This window comes from Periplaneta americana, chromosome 4 (assembly GCF_040183065.1).
Source record: "Periplaneta americana isolate PAMFEO1 chromosome 4, P.americana_PAMFEO1_priV1, whole genome shotgun sequence".
In the NCBI taxonomy this organism is placed as follows: Eukaryota; Metazoa; Arthropoda; class Insecta; order Blattodea; family Blattidae; genus Periplaneta; species Periplaneta americana.
In genome coordinates this window covers 132,398,860-132,426,595 of record NC_091120.1, presented here as the reverse complement: position 1 = coordinate 132,426,595, position 27,736 = coordinate 132,398,860, and the positions used below count along the sequence as shown (strand labels likewise).

Sequence of the window (27,736 nt, the reverse complement as noted above, 5' to 3'; positions counted from 1 at the left end):
AAACTTATTAAATAAATGGTGCGATTTTATTTTCGAGATTGTAGAATAACATTTAAACACAAGATTAAGAAATATAAAGTCATAACATATATACAAACAAATAAAGAACAAACAACATAAAACACGTTTCTTAAAATTTGAATTCATCCGTAATTCAGGATGTTCAGAAACATTGTTTTATTAGATAAATAGATTCTGAGATCGTATGAAGCATAAAATGAGAAACTTTTTCATGAATGGTTTCGAGGATATTCTGATAATCTTATTACATTCTGTGCTTAAAAGGCAGTAATATTATTTTCAAATATTATTATGATACACGACAAGAATTGATTAAATAAATCCTCCGTCATATCACACAGGTACAGTCTCTCGATAATTTAACCAAATTCTGAAATTGTACTAATACTTGAGCTAATTGTTAATTAAGTTTCTTAGCATTGTGTTCATATAATTACTTCTACATAGGTAACGGAAAGTTCATTATTTAGACACTATTTTAATAGATTTTTTTACAGAGTATATAATTGAGTCGTATTATTGAAATTAATTTTTAAACCTTCATTTTATTATGCAATTAAGTATAATTTAATGATTTTATCTGCGTGAAATATACTCAGAAATTTACAGAGGAGTAGGCCTACATGCATTAAGAGAAAGATGACATTTTCTCAGTAACAAAAGAGTTGAACAATTTAACAATCAAATATATAAAATTATTGTAATATACGACTTAGGTGCAAAAAGTAATTTTGAAACATTACTTTTAACAATAAATTAATGCATTCAATAGCAGAATAAACTTACATCCTTGATTAGTGAAATCGTTGTGGTAGTACATAAGGGCCTTAAAAATATGCTCCTGAAATTATTTTCCTTTGTCATGAAACTTGAATTGTAGTTCTGTTGGTTACATTCTTACTCCGGGGAGGTCTTCAATTAAGTAGTCAAATTGTCCAAACGAATGTTAGGAATATCAGACCTCGATTTCCCAAAGTTCTAACAAGTTATACATCGAAATAAATATGTTACAAGAACGATGTTCAATTTAAGGTAAGAGCATGAATTCATCTCTTGAGATCTAATTTGGTTTGTAAGTCAAAATTTGGAAGGGAGAAAAGAAAAGAAATATAACATATGTTTACATTTTATGCCGCATATAATCTCTAACGTAACTTCCAAAGAAAGATAACACAGCTTTCAGGCACTCTGCATAAGTGAGCGGTTTATCATTTTATGTTTTCTTATTGGGAAGATCCACTTCAACCTTCTCGTGTTCTCTCAACTCAGCTCCCTGTGCCTTGACCGCTAAAGCTTCTTCGCTAATTTCTTTAGATTTCTGTTGGTAATATTGAGAATCTTCTTCCTGCTTCCTTGCATAGGCCTTCTTGGTTCGGCTTGCGAGGCGGTAATGCTGATACAACTCCTGCACATATCTGGCTCTCAAAGTCGCTAGCTTTGCCTTGTGGTAGAACTCTTGAGCCTTTGCCTGGTACTGACTCGCCTTGCTGTAAGCCTCAAGAGCTTGCTTTTCCACTTCTTCAGACTGCTTCACGAACTCTCGACGGTGCTCCTGATACTGTTTGGCTTTAGCTGAAAAAGACGTGGCTTGCGTAAGCTGTAATTTTGCCCTCTCTTCCGCTTGCAGAGCACTCTTCTGTAAATGTGATGAGAAATAATGATTCTGTTCTACGAAATTCGTGTATTCACTCGCTGCTGATAGAGCAGTCTTGGCTTGGATCTCGGCAGCAGAGGCCATCTTGCTCTCCTCAGCAGCTTTGGCGAAATACTTTTTGGATATTTCGTGGTAATGTTTGGTTTTTGTTTGAAATTCTTGTGCTTTTACTTCATACGATTTAGCACTCGACTCTATTTCCATTATCTTTTTTGTTAGTTCTGCAGCTTGCTTCTGATATACCAAGGCCTGAACGTCTAATCTCTTGGCTTCGGCCATGTACTCTTCGCTGACTTTCCTGTATGCAGCTGCTTTATTCTCAAATTCTTTTATTCTCTTCCTAGTTGCTAACTTACTGTACCCGTATAGCTTCAGTTCTTTGTTCTTTTCTAATTTAGCCTTTGGTCCATTATTATATTCATACTGGTCGCCGGGAGAACTCGACACAATCTGTAAAAGGCACATCTATTAGTTCACAGTCTTCCTACATGTTTCCAGTTTCCCGATCGTCCTTAAAATTGTGTTTTCAGCTCAGTTTGATGTATTAATAACAAATTTTAATTGTTTTCTGTCTACTAAATTCATCAAATAAAAATGTCTGCAGAACAAGTTCATGACACTTTCAACACAATCTAACAGACCATGAAAATCATATACATTCAGATGTTAGTCTCACTATTCATTCCACTCTCACTCTTGTGTTATTAATCAGCATAAGACATTCGAAAATAGTATAAATCTGTGGTCATGTGTTCAGAAAGCGTAAGATCACCGTTTTGGAATACACAGGATATGGAGCTAATCCTGGTAGGAAGGAGAAATCACAGAAATTTTCACTTACCTGCCGGGAATCGAACCCGGGGCCACTATATTTGTAGCTATAAATTCTATCACCTGAGACACTGCGGATACGAACATATACATTTATAGAAATTGTGGTTTAAAAAACCTGAATATCTAAGAATCTCAGAATTTTAAATTTACAAAATCAAAAAAATTGTTAGAAAACTAATACACAAACATACAATGTTCTATTAACATATCGAAAGAAAAAATATCAAAATATGTAACAAATCGTAATGACAATATATAGGCCTACTAAGGTGTAAAGCAAAATTACATAAATAATGAAATTTGATATAAAAAGGCCTTACTGATTACTGTCAATAAATTTATCAACCTTTAAATGACATTCTACATTTAGATTAGATTGGATTGCAACATGTTAGATTGAAATAATTGTACTATTTTAGGTTACGTGATTAGGTTAGGTTATATAAGACTTAACTTGATTGGTTTTGATTTTATTTTATTTTAACTAGAGGATCAATTATTGAACGCGTCCTGCAAGTTAATTTTAATCGTTAATTGTATTTATAAATATTTCTAGCGATAAATATCTTACTGAAACTCATGTTACAGAAGTTAAAAATTGCTACGTTGTTGGGAACGATTTCCTAGAACAATGTAACAAACGTTAATGGAAGTATTACTCGACCGAGACCAGTGGAGTCCTGCAGCCCGGAGGGCCACTTGTACTGCTCCTGTGTTCATAATACGTCATAGCGATGGGAGTTCATCAGTTGAGCGCAAGAGAAAATTTAACCTGAAATGAATGCATCAGTTGAGCGCGGCTGTCACTTTTGGGATGCATCAGTTGAGCGCGTTGCGGCGTGGCGGTCAATTTAACACGAGCCGCAGCAATTTCCCTTCCCATTTTGTACAGATTTACGACGCTCTATACATTGACGGGTATGGTTAAAAATGCCGCTTTCGTAAAAATGCTCGCACTGATAACTTGGAACTTGTCAGAGTTTAAAATATTTGTTCCAGTGTCAGTAATGGATTGTTTAATAATTAGGTCACTTTCTTGGATAATAGTAGGCCACTCTCTGAAGGGAACCAATTCTACTGATATTTCCGCGTCTTATCTACAAAGTAATTCTTCTATATAGACTACTATTTCCTCCTTTTATATGTAGGATTGGCTCTAATAGTATTTCCGTTGTCATTCATTTCAATATATGTGCTAGTTTGTGTCTCAATGATGACTTCGAGAAACAAATATATATGAGGTTGAGCAACATTAAAATTCAGACAGAACGCTTTGTGCAACATCTCACATGCATTATTAGGTCTGTCTGATGTAACAGTATCGGAAGCCCATATTTCAGGTGAAATAACGAATCCGCTTCTATGAAATTTGATACCAAATAATCAGCAATGGCTGTGATACTTTCATTAACAGGTTGGTTGCTATCTGAATCTTCAACAGATGCATCTCCGACTTCATTTGGAGGAAGAAATTAAAGACCGAATAGCCAGTGCAACAATTTACCGTTGTCAGTATTACTATCTTTAGGCCTATACTCATTAGAAAGCCCCAAGGATTGAATTTTTCTCCACCAAGCCTGAATTACACTGTACACAAATTTTCTCACGCGCTACGTGTCATCTCTAAGCCTAGGGAAAACTGACCACCGTGCTAAACTGATATATACCCAAAATTGATCCCGCGCTCAACTGATGTACACCCAAAACTGACCCCGCGCTCAACTGGTGCATTTTTAAACCCTTTGCGATAGTTCACATTACGTCCGCGGCTCCACTCGCCTCGGTCGAGTAATAGCACGTGATCCCTCTGAGATGAAGTTCACCATGGAATTTATTGGACCAGAGTTTCTCGTATTCATATCCGACCGAATGCAATGCATTTAAGGATGGCAAAAATTTTTGTAAGTTATATGATTCTATTCGGGAAAAAAAACAATATCAGAATTATTTACAGTGTATTTACTTGAATTCAACTCTGCCTGTATTTATTTCTCATCTATCATTCTAACATCTGGCAAAACTAATTTTCTTGACTACAGAAATGCGATTCGAATTTCATAGTTATCGGAATCCAAAAAGACCTAAGTGACAATACTCATCGTGTAGGATATAATAATATAAATATAATAATTAAACTTTTTATGTGTTTTTAGATATTTGAACTAGTACCTAATGAAACACACGCTTGTCCTCTTCCAAATTCTTACTGATGAACACTTTGCTGGAATATAACTCTTAATGAAGGCTACAAAGTTAGAAAAATCCCTCTTGATCCTACTTCATCAAAGTACACAAAAACAACCAAACAAAGGCAGATAGGAGCAGTAGATTACATAACAAAGTCTTATTATCTTATGTATGAAAGTTCCTAAAATTATTATTATTCTAAACACCTATAATTTGATTCTGATATACAGTGGATACATTTTATCTTTCCACGCTCTTTTGTATACAGCTACGTTGTGCAGTGCCGCGTCCGCTCTACAGCCCGAGTATGGAAAGGTAAAATGTATGCATTAAAATATATCACAATGTCAGAATCATTCTGCTCAAGTGAAATTTTAAAATAAGTTTAAAAATGTATAATAATTTCAAGGCAAAAATTGTTCCGGGGCCGGGTATCGATCTCCTAGGAACCATACACGACACCGACACAATTCTTCCCTTTATATCCACAAAACTCAAATGAGCTGACACGATGCCAGAACCCAACTTTGAGTGCACACATAATTGGGTTCTGGCGTCGTATCAGCCCATTTGAGTTGTGTGGATATAAAGGGAAGAATTGTGGCGATGTCGTGTGTGGTTCCTGAGGTAGTTCAGTCGGTAGAGCATTCGTGCGCTAAGCGAAGGGATCGATACCCGGCCCCGGAACAATTTTTCCCTTGAAATTATTCAAGCCTGCTTCACAGGGAGCTTCTACCTGAAAGCCAAATTTGCATAAGTTAAACTATGTTACATATTTGAAAAGTAAAGACAGATTGTATTAAAAACTATATATTAAACATTGCAGAAATATATTACAACTTAACAAAAGTATTTAATTATAAGGTCCCAAATAGTAGTGGTTCCAAGAAATTTGTAACAAGAGACTGAGACCGAATATAATTATTGCATTCTATTCATGAATAAATAATTATAGAATAAATACATTTTTCCAGGAATTATAATTATATTATTCCATAAGCCCTAGACAGATTTTATTTTACTGGTATACAATATTCAACATCGTCATACACCTATATCAAAATGAAGAGGAAACATTATTTATTAGTCCACAATGAACAGCGTCAGTCCACCAAGAAAGCAATACAAATCTCACGGTCACCAATGTTACCAACTTATCACTTATTAACGTGATTTCACTTCAACTTTCTCAGACTCTCGAACTTCAGTCCCTGTTGCTCCTTCAGACAGACTTTCTTCCGCCACCTCCTTGACTTTCTGTTTCAAGAACTTGTATTCTTCTAACTGCTTCCTGGCAAATGTCCTCTTGGTCTCGGCTGCCAAGTGGTAATGTTGGTACAATTCACGCAAATACTTAGCCGATACTGATATTTGCTTCGCTTTGTGGTAAAGCTCCTGCGCCTTCGACTGAAACTGTCTTGCTTGAGAATACGACTGGAAAGCACTTCGCTCAGCGGAATCAGACTGTTTCATGAGTTCCACACGTTGAGCTTCATATTTCTTGGCCCTTGCTTCGAATGTTGCCGCTTGCTTTATATGCAACTTGGCTCTTTCTTCGGCTCTTAACGCAGTCTTCTGCATATGACTTGCCAAAACTGTAAATTTCTGGCGAATACTTCTATGCTCCCCAGCTAGAGCCACTGCTGCTTTTGCTTGCATCTCTGCCGCTGTTGCCTTTCGACTCTCTTGAGCTGCTCTAGCAAACAACTTCCTAGATGTGTACTGATGTTGTCTGGCTAAACTTTCGAATTCTTGAGCTTTCAACTGGTACAGCTTAGCACTCGTTTCGTACTCTTCAATTTGTTTTGTTAACTCTTCAACTCGTTTCTCATGAATTGTTGCTTGCTGCTCCAGCTTCTTATATTCCGACATATATTCTGCTCCAGATTTTTTGTAAGTTTCTGCCTTCTGTTCTAATTCCTGAGCATGTTTCTTGTACGCTTTCTTTTTATATCCGTAAACCTTCACTTCTTTGTTCTTTTCTACTGTGGCTTTTTGGGTATTTTCTTCATATTCTTTTGGATAATACTGCTCCGTGTATCCATCAATAGCCGACCCGGAATCAATCTGTAAAAGGTATATATGTTAGATGTCGACTGTATTAATGTTCCACAGTTTAAACCAATATAATATTCCTTAACATTGTGTTTTCAGTCTGTTCCTCCGCTCTCTCATATTCATGCAATTAATGCATTTTAGGTTGTGTTCTCAGCTTCATAGATAGTAAGTTTGTTTAAATGATTATATCACAATTAAGCCGCTGAAAGAACGATTCTGAGTCTAAGAAGGGGAGTAAAACGTTTCAGGACTTTGTATGTCTTTCTCACTGCACAATTTCGTTTGTGTTAACCTGACACTGTCACATCTTACGGAACATAAGTACGTGTTTCAATTAACTCGGCAAGAGCAGTAGGCCTAGTGAAGTGTTGTTTTTGTCTTTTGCATTCTTAAGCCATCAGTGCTCGCACCATAATTTGTGACACTAGTACTCGCGCGGATTACATTCGTCATTCATCTATTTTTTACAATGAATTCGTTTGCACGTATGATTATGTAATTTTACAACATATATATATATATATATATATATATATATATATATATATATAATAGTAACTTTACTTTACTGATTCTACTAAACTGTTTGCGATATAGCAGTGAAATTCCACTTAAAATTTAATATTAAATCAGTGATGTCAATATAATAATATAGTGAGTGGTATTATGATTAAAAATATATAACTAAATCTGTATTAATATAATATAGATTTAATTGTCAGTTAATATAAACTAAACTATAGAATCTAGAGTTATCTCCTACTCCTAAAATGAGGGGATCAGCGCAACAGTGGTCTAAGCCACTTTTTTTTTAATGCAGAAAAAGCAAGTTATATATATATATATATATATATATATATATATATATATATATACACACATATATCGAAGTGATAGCTGTCCAAATCTTCGATTTAAAATATCGGCATCCTAATCAATTCAAATGAACGAAAAAGAGCATGTAAATTAATGTTAGAAAAATACATAATGAAATTTAAATATAATTAATTTAAATTTCATTATGTATTTTTCTAACATTAATTTGCATGTTCTTTTTTGTTAATCTAAATTGATTGGATGCCGATATTTTAAATAAAAGATTTGGACAGCTATATATGAAGAGTCCATTGCAAGAGTGATGGATGTCATTTGGAATACGTTTTGCAGGAGAAGCAATTGAAAGTTTGAAATGTTTAGCCCTCAAAGCTTAACTGTGATTTTCCGATTATTACTGGACAATGACTATCAGTGTTAATGCCATATAATTCTCTATGTAAATTCTATATGTCCTAAGCTATGCATTGTGAGTGTTGGTTCATTTTCGACAAGAAAGTGATATCCATCATATCATATGATATTTTTAGGGGGAAAATTACATGCTTCCTAACAAGCCGTGTAATGGTGGATTGGTCTATTCCACTTCGTAGGAAGATAGTTGACGTCAAAATCAACGGAAGGCTCAATATTTAATTTTCTGCATTTAGGAGGGTTAGACCACTGTTGCGCTGACTCCCTCAAATTTAATTCACTATTGAGTTCAAATGCATGTCTGTTTCATATAAGAAGATATTATTCTGTATTATCAAATATTTCCACAAAATCATTTATATTGAAGGATAAAATAACCACTGCAACAATAGAAAATTAGTATGAAAATGTCTTAGGAACGGTTTATGAGAATAAATCAATTTACATATAAGTAAATTTTATGCCCTTGTATTCTCTCCTGTCAAAAACTCTGGCGTTAGCACTCGCGCGGATTGTATTTGTAATCCAATCTAAAAACATATGTATTGCTACACAGAAAAAAGTCACAATTTCACGCCATTAGCATTGAAAGCGGAGATGTGATGACGTAATAAACAGCAGTGGATTAGAAATGTACTGTTAATGTTATAATAACTGATTTAAGATATAGCCCTAACAGTCTATATAATGTTAATGTTATAATAACTGATTTAAGATATAGCCCTAACAGTCTATATAATATATTAAGTACAGTAATTAGTTTAGTTTAGTTCACGATAGTTTATCTTAGATTTACGGGTAGACAGTATAATGTTTACGACAGTAGTACGTAGCATTCATTGATAATTGTTGGCAAAAGCCGTTCTCCTACCTAATCTACTATAGTATATATGTCACTACTAATATTCAAGAATAATATGTAACAACATGTAAGGCAAGTTTATTCAAAATCTGAGCATTATACAGTGTGAACTTAAAATCTGTGGACAAACTTTAGGGAATGATTTCTAAAGGGAGGAAGTACAAAGAAGCTCTTATGAACGTATGTCCGAAAACGAAAATTTTCCATGGCTACATCATACTACTTCTGACCAATAAAATAGTACGGAACGATGTTTCGACAAATCATGGCTGCTTATCCTACAATTTTTACCACCTCCCTAGCTTGTTGCTTTTCTTTTATCACCTACCTAGCATTTATTTCTTTGTTTTCCAACATTGTACTTACAATAATTGTAACTTTTAAAATAACTCATGTTTATTTCATCATTCTTAATTAAACTTTTCTATTTTTATTTATTTATATGTTTATTTAGTAGCCTTACAGGTACTGAAACAATGTTTTCTTAAATCTAATACATAGTAAATCCGTATTACTGAAGATAGTGTATTGAAAATTTGGTAAATATTCGCATGGAAAATGTTTGTAGGGAAATGAATTAACAAAGCACCTACTGTTACATCATAAACAAAAGATATGTGCCCATTTGTTGTAAAAACGACAGCTCTATAGCTTCAGCAGATTTCGAGGAAATAAATTTGTTATTTAACGACGCTGCATCAACTACTAGGTTATTTAGCGTCGATGAGATTGGTGATAGCGAGATGATATTTGGCGAGATGATGACGAGGATTCGCCGTAGATTATCTGGCATTCACCTTACGGTTGGGGAAAACCTCGGAAAAAACCCAACCAGGTAATCATCCCAAGCGGGGATCGAACCCGCGCCCGAGTGTAACTTCAGACCGGTAGACAAGCGCCTTAACCGACTGAGCCACGTCGGTGGCTTTCGAGGAAATAGTTTAATATTCCGATGATAGGAAGTTGCGCACCAGCATCATCATAAAAGCATAATGCGATAAGAGTTTTGTTATGTAATATTAGTTGCAATTAAAACATATACCTAGGTAACTTTGCTTTGTATTATAATATTGTTTTGATTAGTTTACTGATTTTATAAGGCTAAAAATATTATCAATATCAATTTCGACTTATCATGTCAAACTCAATCTCGTTTTTTGGGATATAACTTCCTTTATGAATGATGTGTTTCATTCGCTTAGTACAGTATAGTTGTACTACTATGCAATGTATGTGAATATTCCTTCTGAAATCTTTATTATGTTATTAACGTTTAAAACACAACTGCAATAATAAGAAATTGGTGTTAGTATTTTTGTTTTACAGACAACTTAGATAATATAAAACAGAAAGAAGCCATATAAAAATAACGACATAAAATTTCACATTCCGTTTGAAGTATGTACACCACTGTTTTCTTAATCCAACAGGCTGCTTATTCATGTACATAACTCTTCTTCCTTCCATACCTAGCGCATGATGCCCGTGAACGACGTCAAGGTCAGAAAGATACGCTTGCTTTGACATCATTACTGTATCGGAATCTCGGCAGATATCAAACTAGTAACAAGTAGTATTGCCAAATCTGCGATTTATCTAAGTTAGGCTTTTTAGAGCTCGTGTTGGCTATATTTTTCAGTGTCAGATCCTGAAGAAAATAAGTGTGGATTAGAAGGAGAGGAGGCTGTTCACTAATATTTATATGAAACAACGACCCAAGTTGAAATGTCAGAAAGAAGTGAGATAGGGATAAGAGTACGACAAGGATGCCTTTTATCACCTATCCTGTTCAATATATCCTCGTAGAATTTAGTGAACATAGGAGGCGTGATAATAGGAGGAAGAAGAAAATAAAGTGCATAATATTTACTGATCATATGGCGTTGTTAGCAGAAGAGGAGACGATACTAAGGGATATGCTACTGGAGCTCGGGTTCACACACTTAGACATGCTTTGGCCCATTCTGCGCTCTCAAAATCAGGTAGGTGGTCTCGTTGGTATTCGTGAATCCGACGCTGAAAGATGGGGCAACATACCTCAGCCCCTGATGGAGTCAGGTCCCTTTTTCCGGAGGAGTAGTATAATAATCCTCAGGGGCATAGAGCCCCAAGTCCTTTCTGATTATCCGACGCTTACAGTTGGATCATCAAATGGGACTTCCACAACGTGAGATTGACACAACAGTACGCTTCTATTTCAGAAAACATAATAACAAAGGTCAAGCATATATTGTAAGTATCAGAGCGGATTAGAACCGACGACCGCAGCAACGGAAATACATGTTCACTGCTGCATATGCCAGAACTTATTAATTGAATGCTTTTTTCTGTAATTCTGTTAGTATTTGTACAAATTAAGCCTGAAATCCCAAATTGAACAAAGTTTAAAATGTTAAAAAAAAAATATATATATATATATATATATATACTTTAACAGTATTTTAATTGCTTCATGTCTGTGGGATGTACTCAATATCTGTGAACCCTTTTACTGGGAAACTATTAAGTGTCTGGTCGTAGAGGTCTGTTCAAATGGTCCTTATCTCGCATGTAACAAGGTGAATTATTAGAAGTTGTACCCAACTCAAGCCGTAGCGTGTAGTTATCGCAAATTCTGAAGTGGTCTTTCGTTATAATAAACCAACATTGACAGAAAACTCAATACAAACTGAAAAAAGCCGAACTAGGTAGTATATCAATGGATCAAGCCTCCTGTCTTTCTTGTTGTAAATTGCATCTCGTATAAATTCTTAGAACGTAGTTCAAACCAATAACATGTGATGGGAATTTCACAGAGGTTAAAAACTCTAGCACATAATTATTTCATGAAACGATATAAAGGGTCCATTAATCACGCTGTTATAAGATGTGGCCTTTTGTTTCTGTGAGTTCGAAGTCTCACTTTTACGGCGGGAAATGATTTGTGCTCAGGAGATAAGAGTTGAGGGATGTTTAGCAGAAACGTCAGTTGTCCAAAATCTTGTAATTCTAGTTAGAAGGTCATCTGATGTTCCTCTGGGACATTCATGAACACATATATTCAGTTCTTTGAAAACGTCAATAGTACAGTGTCGAATGGCTTCTAAATATTCTGTTTCTGTTAAAACGCCAGTAGTGCACAATATTTCTTGTAAGAATGTCAGTTGTCCAGGTTTCTTAGATCTACAGTGTTGGCAGCACCAACAGTCGAGCAGTATGTTGCTGTGCTTGAAACATTCTTTGCACCGAAACTGCGCGATATTAACATCGAAAACATGTGGTTTCAGTAGGATGGAGCCATGTCACATACCGCTCGACAATCGATGGAGGCCGGTGACGGTGACATTCCATGGCCTGAGAGATCTCCTGATCTCGGTATTTGCGATTTCTTCCTGTGGGGACATCTTAAAAGCAATGTGTACCGCAGAAATCCTACAACCAGGATTGAAGACAAAATCATTGGCATTCCTCGAGCCATGATACATCTGAATGTGTAAACCGAAATGGAGCACATCTTTCCGATGTCATCGTCAAGAAGTAACATGACAAGTGACTTTGTGTAATAATGGCAACATAAATGGGATATTATGTATATGCGCTTCCATCAATAAATAGGCCTAATGTTTGTACTGTGTCTATTCGTGTCATTTACGTTAATTCAAACTTTCCCTGCGCCAAACTATACTTCAAAGTTTGACCATTATTGCAAGAGTCCACCCGTCTTCATACTAATGATGTACACTTAATCTGGTAATTGACGAGGCACTGTGATGCAGCAATCTAAACAATCTTTCCTTTTAGAATATAATATTTCAATTAAGTAGGTTTATATACCAATATGAGACCTCCAGTTATCTTACTGAAAAGTCTTTGTACCAATACTGCATCACAACCTCATTGTCACACTGCTTCAAGAAATTCCCGGTCTTTCCAAGATTCATTGTAATAGACACTTACAAGGGATGTACTTTACCTCGAACGCTCAGAAGCACAGAAAAGCATTTTTTTCATTTTGTTGACGTTTTGACCGATAAGCAAAGTACAATAGGTTAGGATTAAATGGGTCCGTCTAATGCTTATCTATTAATATTGTATTGATATATTACAATTCATTGATCACATATGTGCCGAAAACGTTCATGATCAATAAATTGTAATATACCAATACAATATTAATAGATAAGCATTAGAGGACCCATTTAATCCTAACCTACCAGAAAAGCATGCTTATAATATAAATCGCCCATCACAAAAACAGTGGCATGAGTCATTTCCATGCAAAACTGCGCGTCTTACCACGAGAGACATTTGAATGATAACTTATTCAAGGTTTAAGAGAAGAACTTTGATAACGCAAAAAAAGCAAAATATCAATGGGACCAAAAACACATAAATTTCAATGTCGTGACTATATTGCTACATTTTCCATCAACATGAACAACAAACAACAAAATATTGCCAGCCCCTTGAGGTGTACTTATTTAGGCAATATAAGCTCTATGAGAATGATTCTATAATGGCAGAATATGTCTTCTCATAGTCCTAACCCTTGAGATCCTGTCACTGTCACCTCTTCCCACTCGTGGATAAGCATTCTACCTGGAGGGGATTTGCAATTTATAGAAAAGGTCAGCAAACCGTAGCCCTGACTCCAGGTCCTTGATACAAATTTGTTCTTGCTGGAACGAACGCCCGGGCGTGTCGATGGTGCCAACGTTTCCAGATTTAGAAAGATACGCAAAATTAGGCCTAGTTCATGCTAAAAACATTGCTGATTACATTTGTACCTACGCACAGAGTAGCAGAGAAGTGAGAGCCAGACCCTTTATTTCATGAAGATTTGTATTGCCGTGTATCTTTGTGGACTTCGGTAATAATAAGAGGTCTCACACAACGGAAGACTTGCGGGAAGTTGTATATAAAATGTCTTCACGCACGTGACCCTGAATTATATCTGGAAAACATCTGCCAGAACATGGTGCAGAATTGAAGACCTCCCCGGTAAAAGGATGTAACATTAAATTAATGAAATATGTAACTTAGGTGGGAGAAGTAATTTGGAAGAATTCATTTATAACAGTAAATTTATTGCATCCAATATTTGAATAAATTTGTATCCTTGATCGGTCAAATGGAACTGCTAGTGAATACAGGCCTAACGAAATATGCCTCTGAAAGTATTTTCCTTCCTCTTGAAACGTGTATTATGGATTTACTGGTTACAAATCCGGGGAGAAATTCAATTCAGCTCTGCTACGAAAATGACTGTCTTCTCCACACCGATGTTCTGGAGCCTTAAACGATCACATACGTGTTCATATCAAGCATTCAATGCTAACCATCATAGTGTCGAACAAATGTGGGCTTCGTACATGTCAATAAAAGTTCTCCTTGAAATGTTGTATTATATTACTTACTGCAACTTTTATTAGACCTATAACATGTTTGAGTAAAAGAATATTTCGTAGCTCCCTATTAAGATATATGGTTCATGTGAGGAGACAAAGAGGAAAACACTACATAGGAAAGGCTTGAGAATGCTGGATTTGCAGTGAAAGACGTGCCCTTGGGCAGAACACTATGAATGAATGAATGAATGAATGAATGAATGAATTGCACCAATCTCATAATTCTCTCTCACAAATGGGTCACTGCTGAGTCAGACGTAGATCATCTGTTTCGAGACACATCATAATGATAGCACGAATTTCTCCACTTGCTACATTCATAAATAAAATTATATTGAACGAAGAGAAATTATTGTTGTATGAAAAGGTGAAGTGCTCGAAATGGTGTTTTTGTACAACATGTAGATACCACTTGAACTAATCCAGATTTAAATTCCACATTTCGGCATGAAAAACCGACGTCATTGTTCTCCTATTAATGCATCTGTGCAATTATTTAAACTAAAAAGTTGTTATTATGGCGATGTACCGAAGGAGGCCTACATATGATATTTCCATGCAGAAATTCCGCATTATCATATGATGATGGATCGGTGGAGAGGAGAAAAACTCTCTCCGGCACCGGAATTCTCTGGTTTAGTGGATAGAGCGTCAGCACGTAGAGCTGAAAATCCGGTTTCGAATCCTGGTAGCGGAGAGAAATTTTCTCCGCTCCACCGATCCTTTATCATATGATAACGCAAAATTTCTGCATATTATTTACTTCGGTACATCGCTGTAATATGATATGCGTATATAATCACTAGTGATTTAAGACGGCGCTCATTCCGTCGGATCCCGTCCACTTAGTCACTCGTAATGAGTGCAGCTCTGCACATTAGTGTGTTGGACATTGTACCACTGTCACACATCTGTGACAAAGTAAATGAGGGTTGGCCACTAAAAGGAAACTAAGAGGTTTAGCTTAAACTGAGAGGATTCAATCCAGAATCGGAACTGGAATGCAGTGTACCTTAGTGGATAGAGCGTCAGCACGTAGAGCTGAAAATCCGGGTTCGAGTCCCAGTGACGGAGAGAATTTTTCGTCATAAAAAGTTGTTTGAAAAATGGAATGCGATAATTTTCATGTGAACGGAGTTAGTAAGAATTTGTTACCTGCAGTAAAGTGAAATATATGTACTGTACTTCTATGAAGTCCGCAAAAATATCAATAAATCGCTGGCAATTAGAAATCTGATGTGACTCTGATTTTTCCCCCTGAAAATCAAATGAGTTCGCATTAGAGTTGATGAAATCGTTTCCGCTTCTTGCAGACGAGTTAGACGGAGGGAGAGAGAGCTTGCATGTGCTAAAGATTTATGTGCTTCATTCCACGAAAATTAATTTGTGGTAAAACAGGAGCTGATGGAATTACTTCGTGGTGACTGCGGCGTTTGGCAAGTTGATTAAATTCTTCGTCCCAGTGCGTCCTGGAGACCAGCAAACATCGATTTATACGTCGCGTTGTTGCTCTTCTTTCCAATATATGTTCTGGTCAACATGTCACATGTCGCATCACATAGCGGACAACATCGATCATGGTTCTTCTTTACTTATATTGTACTCAATTATTTACTCTATCACTCCTGAGTTTAATAACAATTACTTTTAATTGTTTGCCTTAACTCATGGCTTTCCGCTAGGCCATTAACATACTGAGTAGGTACTACTACAAATGACTGCCCAATAGGGTGGAGTGAAAATATGAAGTTTATGGAATCAAAATGTAATGCCAGGGAAAAGTTTTGGGGTGATATCATAAAGAATAATGCAATTTGTTTTCTCTAGCTTAATATTTAGAGGTGCCCCAAGAGCACCATATTTTGAAATGTTCAAAATTTGGAGGTTCAGATTTTTTAGCGAGAGAACGTCCTCCAGTGGTTTAATCTAAACAGGATAACAGGAAAATGTTTAAAAAATACATGTTAAAAGACTCTGCATATTTTTGGTCTCCTGTTATTTCATCTTTAAATGTCACAGAAACCTCAATTTATAAGAAAATTGAGAATTGAGCGTAATCACAAAACTCTTAGGTAGTATATATTTAATATAATTAATCGAAATTCATTCTTCTGATGTTGCAAGGGTGTTTAAATCAGAGCAATGGCTCTAATTAAGACAAGAAATCTGACCTTCTGCCCTGTATTCGGAATGCTGGAGGGGCTGAACCCATCACAATTACCTACTATCATGACGTAAAAGGTAAAGGTAAAAGGTGAAGGTATCCCCGTAACATGCCATGGAGGCACTTGGGGAGCATGGGGGTACAATCATGACGTAACGAAATATTATCTATGGATCAAAAATGAATTAAAACCTGACTTCAAATCAAAAGAACCTACTGTTGGAGATATTTTAGAAAGAGTTGCTATCAGAGGTAAGGAAATCTGGATAAATTCATCTATTCCGATAATAATAATAATAATAATAATAATAATAATAATAATAATAGTAATAATAATAATAATAATAATAATGGTTTATTTTAGCTGGAAGTGTTAAGGTCGTAAGGCCTTCTCTTCCACTCAACCAGCAAAAAGTATACAGACATATGTATGAACTTACAAAGAATTAAACAATTTGATTTAGATAAGAGTTACATGTATAAAAGAGTCATTTATGAATTAAACAACAAAGTACTATGAACTATTAATTAAACACTGAAATACAAACTATGTAGCAGAATTAAGCTAAAATCCATAGAATGTTAATATATTTCAAATAATGTTATATAATAGAAAGAGATTATTATGAGACAATTTTGAAAATACAGCACTATCAGGATGCATGTCTAAAGGAAGGAGTAACAATGTAGACAGTGATAGTTTAAGTCAGTATGACTGGAGTGAAATGCCATGAAGGTTATCTTTTAAGTTGTTTTTAAAAGTGTTTATTGTCTTGCAGCCCCTAATACTTTGTGACAGGGAATTCCATTGTGGCGCGGTGGACACTAAAAGATTATGAATAACGAGATGTTCTATGAAGAGGTATACCTAACGCTCCACAGATAAGTCAGTCATACAAGAACATTACAATTCTATTGATACGTGCTTACCATGATCAATACAGAAAAACACTGTTTATTGGAACCCCAATTTAAAGTCTTCCAAATAAAGTTTAAATATATGATCTTATACCAATTCACTAGCTATATCATGAAAAACAAACTGATAGAACAAATATACAAAAAGGCAAAAAAATTATAATTTTAAGAAACTTCAAAGCCCTTGGGGTGCCTCAAAAGTTAAATATACAAACTCCATATTTTTCACATTCCTAAGTTATGTGAAAAGACAGATTTTTGCATCTATTACATTTAGAAAACAGATAAAAACCAATTTCATGTACAGATTCACTCCACCCTACTGTCCATTGCTGATTGAATAACACACGAGTGAAAACGGAAGAGACCACAGTGCTCAAACAATTAATCTGGACAATCACCAACTGCTGCTAGGGAAATATTTTTAAATTGGTTATTTTATGACGCTTTATCAATTGTTATGGTTATCTAGCGTCTAAGTGAGGTGAACGTGATAATGCCGGCGAAATAAGTCCAGGGTCCAGCGCCGAAAGTCACCAAGCATTTGTTCTTAATGGGTTGAGGGAAAAGCCCGGAAAAAATCTGAACCAGGTAAATTGTTCAACCATGATTTGAACCCGGGCTCGCTCGTTTCACCGTCATGCAGGCTAACCGTTACTCCACAGTATTGGAGTATAGTTAAAGTAATGAAGATTATGATAAAGAAGCATGTAATTATGATGCAATATGAAATTATTACGATAATGGTAATTAGGTAGAATGAAATGTAGGTAACAATAAAGAATGCATGATAAAGGTGATGACAAAGAAAATGAAGACAAAACATTACGATAAAGAGCATCATGAAAAACATGATAAATAATATGGGTAAAAAAATATGCTAAATAACATGATAAAATAAATTATGGCAAATAACGATTAAATATAGACAAATAACGTACAGACCGACTGTTTAGTCCTGACAGCTCAGCCACGCGAAAGAGGGGAAGTAATAGAAGTAGTGGGGAGAGCTCCCGAGTAGAGATAAGGGCGAGCGGTCGGTAAAGGAATGCAGTAAAACTTAATTGTACTGGAAACATACTGCTCTACCGCATGAGTGGCATCCGATTACTCCGAAGGCAAGGGAGTGACTAACCCAAACACCCCTTGGCGTAACTAAATGGACTCGCCTGACCCAGACGAACATCTCCGGCGACTGTTAGGACTAAATAATCGTACTGTACCGATCAAAGTATAATAAAGAACTTTATAAACAATATGGTTATAAAATACAATACATGACTCTTAAATACATGACAATATACCGATTAAACTCAAGATAAAGAAAATGATTAAAATATAGAGAACATCATACATAGCACAACTTATTGCAAAGCGTATCTTAATTTATTACTTGCATGTATGTGGTATGCTTTGTCTACGGGTAACCTCGAAATTTGAGGAAGAAGTATTATAATAATAATAATAATAATAATAATAATAATAATAATAATAATAATAATAATAATAATAATAATAATAATAAGCAACTGACGTAGGTCGGGGGTAGCGCGTTTGCCTGCTTATCCGGACTTGTGCTCTCGGACGTAGGTTTGATTACAGCTTTGGTGGATTACTTGGTTGGGTTTTTCCGACGCTATCCACAACCGTAAGGCGAATGTCAGGTAATCTATCATGAATCCTCGATCTCATCTCGCCAAATACCATCTCGTTAACGCCAATTCCATCGACGCGCTAAATAAACCTGTACTTAATACAGCGTAGTTAAATAATAATAATAATAATAATAATAATAATAATAATAATAATAATAATAATAATAATAATAATAATAATAATAAAAAATACTAATAATAATAATAATAATAATAATTCGGAAAATAACATTATGAAAAAACGTGATATATAACATGCCAACTACGTCACATTAAAAGACATTTTTATTATTATTATTATTATTATTATTATTATTATTATTATTATTTATTGGTGTGGTAGAGTTAAGGCCTTCAAGCCTTCTCTTCCATCCAAATAGAAATACTACACAACATTATGAAATATAATACAATAAACGGTTTCGGAAGACAATACTGACATAGAAAGATTTTAATATAGTGCCGTTTGACCTTAACATATAAGCTACACTAAGAAGTAAATTATATTATTCAGTACGAGTATTTAGCTGTACTAAGTCTAGTAATTGCACACGAATAGTCCAATTAATGTGAAAAGGAAACGAAAGTACGAGTGGACAAATCATATTATAAGTGAGGTGTTTGATTGTTTAATAGATTAATTTTCAATTTCTTTGTTAATTTTGATAGCTTCCTGCAAATTCTGATGGGGAGAGGGAAGGAATTCCAAGATCTTGCAAGTGACATTGTGAAAGATAAAGCAGGTTATAACATATCACAACATTACAATGAACAATGTCGTGAAGATCATAACAATCACGAACATGAAAAATAGCTTGCCGATTAAGATCATGCTAAATATAAAGATAAACAGCATAGATATAAAGAACATGACGAATAACCTGATGTTAAAGAATATTCTGAAAAAGAACATGAATACTAAGAGTATTCATGTAGAACATGGCAATAAATGTTATGAAAAAATTACAAAACGAAGGACATTATTATAAAAATGTTGAACTAGGCAAGGACGAACATAATACTGAAGATTATAACACGATTAATAATGAAAAAGAAAAAGAAATGGTAACAAGAATGAAAATAGACATTACAAACACGAAAATATATTGATATGGAAAACAAAATTATATAAAATATAAAGACGATGACACTGCCAAAGAGGATTATAACTAGAGCAAAGATTATGAACATATCAAAGATGATTATATTATAATAAGGTTAAATATAATAAAAATGACAACAAGATTAAAAACTGACATGACAAAGATATTTATAACAAGGAAAATTACTGAAATGTTAACAAAAAATTGTAAAAAGAACAAAGACGATGACATTGACAATATTATATTATAACAAAAATTCACATGATGGGAATCGCAAAGTAGATTATAACAGAAATAAGGATGACACTGCATATATAAGTAAAATTATAAGAAGAATAAATATAATTGGCGTAACAAAGAAGAATACAAGAAGAAACATTACTGAAATGGCACAGAATATATGAAATTACGACAAACAATATTATTCCAAGAACAAAGTTATAGACACAATAAAGAAAATTGACAAATAGTCTATAATGATGATGGAGGTGAAAAAAATGTATAACTATAGCAAATATGGTGGAGATGACAAGGAATTTATAACAAAAATAAGGTAAAGATGATGGGATAGGAGATTTTGACAATAATAATAAAGGCAAACATGACAAAGAAGGTTATAACAAGGTAATGGACATGAAAAAGAAATTTCAAAAGAAATAAAAATGTGCGGCATGAATTAGGCGAATAGACTTGCCAAAAAAATTTTTAAAAGGTGTAAAGATTATGGGCACGAAAAACATTTTAACAGGAATAAAGAAAACTATAATCATTTGTCCTTATTGTGAACGCTGCAGCCCTCATCATCCTGCCGAGCTACTAAATATTATGTCTGCGATTCACATATATGCGGCAAGTGCATTGAAGTGGAAGGACGAAGATTTTATTTTTTAATTTTATAATCTGGTTTCAAATTAAATTGTTTATTTCTTTGTAAACAGTATTTCCAATAATCTATAGGTTAACAACTGGGAAAAACTCCGTTGTAGGTTACTAAACTTTACCGCTGTGCTGGAGGTGGAGTCGGAGTTTCCCTCCATTGATCTGAACCATTATCGCTACTGATTGACAAGTCATCGGATGCATCACTCCTATCAGCACGCGCTACTATTGGCTGACAGGAAGGATGGGGTGAATAGTATATTGTGCGCATGCGCAGACCAACGAAGTTTTCTAAGCTGTTCCCCTATAGCTTTATATTATTGTACTCAGAACCATTTGTACTTTTTCAAGATTCCAATAGCTATAGGTACTACAATATTGCTAATCTGACTTACAGTCATATTACATTTTTTACTCAAAATTTAACCTATAGAACTAATTGCTAAAGCGCGAATCATATATACATAGTGAGTAATGAATTATTATATTATACATCTTATAATTGCCTCCTGAGTCCTGAGACATTTATTTTTAAAGTTCACTATGATTCTACATAAAAATAATCACTGTTATGAGGAAAACTGCTGAAAAAATTCTGCATGTTACAGTTAGGGCACAACTGCAGGTACGAGTATATTATACTTTGTACTTCGGTTCTCTGCGCAAACATCTTATAACATAATCATGCATGAAGTATGGTATAGTATACTATAATATCAGGACTCAGGAGGTTGGAATATCATTTCAAATATTTTGTAAACTTTTTATTAGCCTCCCGAGTCCTTAGACATTTGCTGTTTTATATTTAAAGTTCGGTATGATTCTACACTTAAAAAATAACTGACATGAGGAAAAATGCTGAAAAAATTCTTCAGGTCAGGGATGGGGCCCAAATACAGCTATATTATACTATACATCGAGTCTCTGCACATACATCTTATATCATAATTATGTATGGTATAGTATACCGTACTGTCAAGACTCAAGAGGTTAGAATTTCACTTCAAATATTTTGTAAACTTCTTATTAGCCTCTTGAGCCCTGAGATATTTTTTGTTTTATTTTTAAAGAGTTTAATATAATTATACACCAAAAAAAGTAACTGACATGAGAAAAAAAGCTAAAAAACAACTCTTTATCTTACAGATAGGGTACAAGAGCAGATATATTATACTATAAATAGGGTCTCTACACATACATCTTATATCATAATCATGTATGAAGTGTGGTATAGTATACTATATTCTCAGGACTCAGAAGGTTAGAATTTCACCTAAAACATTTTGTAAAATTCTTATAAGTACTAAGTATCCCTCATATCCTTGAAGGGTCCAGTTATATGGAAAAACAAGCCTATCCTTATACGTCAAACTTCTAAATTCACGAAAACTTTTCTGAATATGGAACTAGTAGATACTTTTAAAATTTTTATCTATTAACTTTAAGTGTAGGTTAGTATAACAAAAAAAAGTGATACAAAACATCTAAGATGCTACATTGGAATCTTAATATGAGATTGAGTAAGTTACATATAATTGTAAAATCATAATTAAAATATACATAAACATTTATGTTCAGTGATTGAACTTACCTCTCTCGGAATTTCCAATGGTTAATATTCTGAATGTGTTTAGTTGACTTGACAGTAGATGTATAACCACTTGTTGAAAGATGCATTCATCTGCCAACTTGGTGTGAAGTTTAGAGGAGCCCGTGACACATCGATAAAATATTACCACGAAGATTGAATTCAGAATGTAATTACGACGTAAACATGAACAAAATGTCTTTCAAAAGTACAGCTTTATATGCGTGTTGAGTAAGAAATACTGCCAGTATATAGGTTGTAACATAATAACTCAATGTGTATTTATGGTGTCTCGATTAAGGTAATGAAACAATGTTGTTTAAGTTGACAGAAAGCACAACATATTGATATCTATGAAATATGACACAATATTTTGAGCTATAAATTGAATAAATCGCTATAAAATTAAAATCAAATGGTAAGAGTATGTACAATTAAAAATCACAGGCAGTATATCAAAACAGAACATTTTAATTCACCGTTATTAAAGATAATTACAACTTCTGTACTAATTAATTACAAGCAACGAACATTATAATGCGTAATGTTTTATTAGGTAACTTTATATTTAATTAATTTCAATATGAAATTATATATGCCAAGGAAGTTTCACATTATATAATCAATTTAAATTATTTTTGTTGTCTTAGATAGAGACGATAATGATATAAGATTAAGCTTCGATTTCTTTGCGCTCTGTTTATCAAATTTATGTAATGTATTGGAAACACTGGAGTAGGGTAAAATGCCATTTACAGAAAATAATTTGGGAATCATTCTATAGATTTCATAATCTCTACAGCTGCAGTGTCACAATTTAATGAAATACAGTTCATTTTGTAGCAGATCATTTTTATCATAAACTCAATGTCCACCGACCGCAATAGACAGCCGGACAATTTCAAACGCCATAGCCTGTCCCCTCCCTCTTGCGGTTGCGCAAGGGGAGGTAAAAGGCACGTGTCTTCCGTGACTGTTTACATTTTCCAACTATTCATTGCGCTGCTATACAGTACTCTTCAATTACTGTTTCTGTTAAAATTATTACTCTCACACAGTTTAAAATTGTATTAATTTTAGCTACACAACTTCATTCGTCTTTAGTTTGTAACAGATATTACTTAATACATTTCCACAGAGAAATGATTTATTGCGCTGAAAACACAATGTTAAGGTCTCAATATTCATAAATCAATTCAAGACACTTATTTTAAAAAGTATAATACACTTATTTAAGTTGTAATAGCCTTAATACATTTAAAACTTATGGATTATTGAGCTCCAAAAATAAGAGTCAGCGGAATTCTTACATACAGTGACTTCGTGTTTAGTTTCATTTCAATGTAGTGAAAGGAATGTAAATTATGTTATTTATCTTTATTAGCATGAGCATGTTTCGTCAGACACATCACTCTAAATCACGATGAATAAAATAAAAAAAAAAAACAAACAATACATATGATCTGACAATTTTGAAATTGTGTTTAGTATGAGTTCTTATGGCAGTTATAACGGCATCTCATAAAGTTTAAAATGGGATCACACATTTTAAAGTGTTGAAACTTTATATTAGTTTTCAAGTATGCATTAAGTCTCAGAGCTTTATGGAACACAATATATTTTATTACCACTATACGTAATTTCATTAATATTCCCTCACAAACCATTATCATTATTTCATTACCAATACAATTACAATTAGTATTGTAATTATTATTACTACTATTGTTATTACTTCCTAGTAGTACTATGAATTTTGAAGGTTCGGCGTTAGCTTAGTCAATAACCTTAAATGGCATCTCGGAATTCATTTTAAATTCGTAGTAAAAGAGAGCAGCAATGGTGAAAATTTTTCTCCTGTGCGCCATTTTACACTGCTATTGTAACTCCGTTGTGGCTTCATTATTGGCGCACAGTAATTTATTTCTTAGTCTTTAAACAAGATTGTGGCTAATGAAAGTGTTCATTCAATATTTTAAACTAATGAAATGCATAATAACTGATGGCGTATAAAAATACGGGATATTCACAGGAAGAGTAAAAGAGAGAAGAAACAGACTTGTTTATTAGTTTCAAGTAGGTATTAAAAAAGTTAAATAAAATAACTATGTCACTTTGTGTGGAGATTTTAATGACTTAGAAGGTATACAATGATCCCTGATAAACTTTGAAAACTTGGAAAAAAATCGTCTACATATTAACAGAAAAAGTACTAAAGTCCTTTTCCTAAAACGAGTGTCATTATGTGCATGATGTTTATGAAGATGTACACGAGTGACTAGGTGTGGTTTATATAAACAAATAAGTTAATACTGGAATTCAAAGATAAGCGGATTAAAATAGGAAGTGCAATTAACTGAGACTACTCTTTACCATTAGCAAAATTTGGTCTCTGGTCTAAATAAGTAAGACTTGAGTAAAGACAATCATAGGGTGAAAATGAAAAAGTATAGGCCTATATATTTTAAACAGAAAGTTTGAGACACCCATATGACCAAAAATGACAACACAATATATTATGTATGAGCTGCTTCGTCGCCAAGTGGTTAAGTAAAAATTATCAAAACTGAGTTAGTAGTGCCATCGTATTCTCCATATGGAGAAGTATTAATTTGGCAAGTGAAGTAAGTCAATATTACATACAAAAAATCTATCAAGAGAGTGCATTATAAATTTAAATACAAACATTATTTTCATCTCGTGTTCTGTGATTAGTGAAGTAGCCTAAGTCAGGTACCACAGATGCATTTGGACAATCAGCCTACAAATTTATTCCATCATCACATATATTTCAGCATCAATAGGTGGAATTATTCCTAGGATTTCTAGAAATGTTTTAAATGTAAGTAACGGAAACCCCCTGATCTTCTCAAAACAAGGTTTTTTTTTTTCATTTATACCACTTGGTGACCACACAGACAATACGTGTGATGAAAATTCAGAAGAAAACGGGAAACTGCTGCATTTTGAAGCAACTGTACAGGAAACCTATAAAAAGTGATAGACTTTGAACTAGAAAATCTGGAAAGGAACGAAGGACAAATAAAAAGCTCGCAGATAATTATTATACAATTTTAAATCACAATCAGAAAAAACTGCAACTTCTATAGAAGCAGGAAATATTGCACATCAAGCATGCTCTGCTAAGGTCAATAACTTTCCATATAAAATAGGAAAAACGACCTTAAAGAATAAGCGCTACGGGTTGCTTACGCCAGGGGTTACCTCTTACGTGTTACAATTGGACATATATGTTCTATAATATGAAAAGCTTATCATCACCCTCTGAACAAATTTGTAAGCAAAATTGACAACGATATACAGGAGAGACAGTGTCTTTATATACAGTTTCAGGACATGGGAAGGAAGTAGAGCAATACAAGTAACCCAAGTGAATTTAATAAATAAATAATGTTAAAATGTTCAGTCTTATGACTTATCAATTTAGTATTAATATTTGTTAATACATGTTAATATTAAATTGATAAGTCATAAGATTGAACATTTTAACGTTAATATTTACTGTATTTAATAACTGACTTATCGAAAATCAGAACATGAATTGCAAATTACAAGCTGTTTGTAATGACTCTTCAAACATGTTCTTTTGCTAATGTGAAGACAAATGCACAGCCAAACTTCAAAAACAAGAATTCCTATATTAACATTAGTCCAAGACACACATCCTCTTAAGAAGATTACATAAAGGACACTAACCATTTTTAGTAAATAATTGTAAGAAACACAGAAAATTTTAAAGCAGCAACATACTAAATACATGTGAATTGGTGTATAAGAAATAAAGTTTAGTAGAATACTGTTAAAAATTTGAAGCAATGAATCCGAAGATCAACAAATACATGGGCTCATACGTCTGGAGAATAGATATGAAGAAAAGCAATGTATAAACTACAGAGTAATAAACCTCCTCAGTATATGACATTACTTTCAAAGTTTAACAAAGTAGTATTTAAAGTTACATTGTAAACAGTCATAAGTTCACAATAGAATGCACTATAACGGTTGATCAATAACTTGTGTATTAACTGTTCCTTCTTTCTATATTATAGAATGAAACAATAAGTTTATAAAGAGATCCCCATTTTATCGGTTTTAAGTAGGCATTCCATAAAGTAAATGCAAGTGAACTAATAATCAGAACTGAAAGCAGAGTTATTCCAAGTCTGTGACAAAATATACACAATATTTATACAGTATAACAGTATAATAAAGACACAGACAGTACAAAATCGAACCAAGCTTTTCTTACGTGTATAAGAGGACACTGCAAAACTGGAAACAATTTGTCATTCAGGGACTCGCGTTACATAAAAATAAGTCATAAAAAGTTACTTTGTGTACTGACTACATTATTCCTTGCTAAAACGTATCCTTTATAAAAAGGAAACCTGCACAAACGAAAAATAAATTTGAGAACGGTATGACTTCCTATGTAAAATTATACGTTAAAACGGAAAACTGCCTAATGCGAAAACGGAATCACTTTTGGGCCATTTAGGTAAAAAAAAAAACCTGACTAAAAGGGATAATTTTAAGCGTAACTGTTTCTAAATTCTTTCAAACCGTTTTTAATGTTGCGATAATACTGTACGAAGCATGGCATAATTTTTTTGTGAGTGTACATGCAATGATCTGGAAGACTTTCGCTATTCTTTGTCAGGCGTTGGGGGTGAAGCTTCTCTAACCATATCACTATTCTGTGCTTATTGTCAAGCACCCGGACAGGTTACTGACCTCCTGTACCATTACTTCTTCAAACTCTCTAGCATTTTCTTTCATTTATTCTCACTTTTGTGGTAACAAGCCAATACAGTCATAAAAGGACATTGGGAGTAGAATAAACTGTGAATAATTGTAGTGTAGTTTCAATTTAGTTCCATATTTCCGTTTATTTATTCTGAGTTTTGTGTTAATATGCCAATGCAGTACCGGTATTAAATAACAGTGCGAATAAAGTAAAACTGTGTGATTTAATTAAAAAAGCCTAGATGACCAGTTCTATCATGGAAGAGTGGCTTCATAATTTTAATGGAGCAATGAAACGTCAAGGTCGTAAAGTCATACTGTTTTTAGACAATGCTACCTGCCAGCCAAGGATTGATTTGTCTAATGTGAATGTAATCTATTTTCTATCAAAAAACAACTTCAGTTATACAA

The 27,736-nt window shown here is 33.9% G+C and overlaps 2 protein-coding genes across 2 annotated transcripts in view; both read right to left on the bottom strand.

The window, feature by feature from the left end:
• Positions 1–5: 5 nt before the first annotated feature.
• LOC138698200 (uncharacterized) lies at positions 6–5,124 on the bottom strand. Its single transcript, XM_069823982.1, has one exon. It carries the CDS (start codon positions 2,138–2,140, stop codon positions 1,235–1,237), a length of 906 nt encoding a protein of 301 aa, XP_069680083.1. The 5' UTR covers positions 2,141–5,124; the 3' UTR covers positions 6–1,234.
• A 364-nt stretch (positions 5,125–5,488) lies between these two features.
• The window catches only part of LOC138698199 (tol-Pal system protein TolA-like), a 44,609-nt gene continuing 22,361 nt past the window's right edge, over positions 5,489–27,736 (bottom strand). The window contains exon 2 of the mRNA XM_069823981.1: positions 5,489–6,763. Coding sequence (XP_069680082.1) covers positions 5,861–6,763 — 903 coding nt within the window. The 3' untranslated portion in view covers positions 5,489–5,860. The remainder of the gene's footprint in view (positions 6,764–27,736) is intronic.

What these genes read in the sequence shown, in the direction of transcription:
- LOC138698200 (XM_069823982.1), bottom strand. Translation starts at nt 2,140, where the DNA reads ATGTGCCTTTTACAGATTGTGTCGAGTTCTCCCGGCGACCAGTATGAA.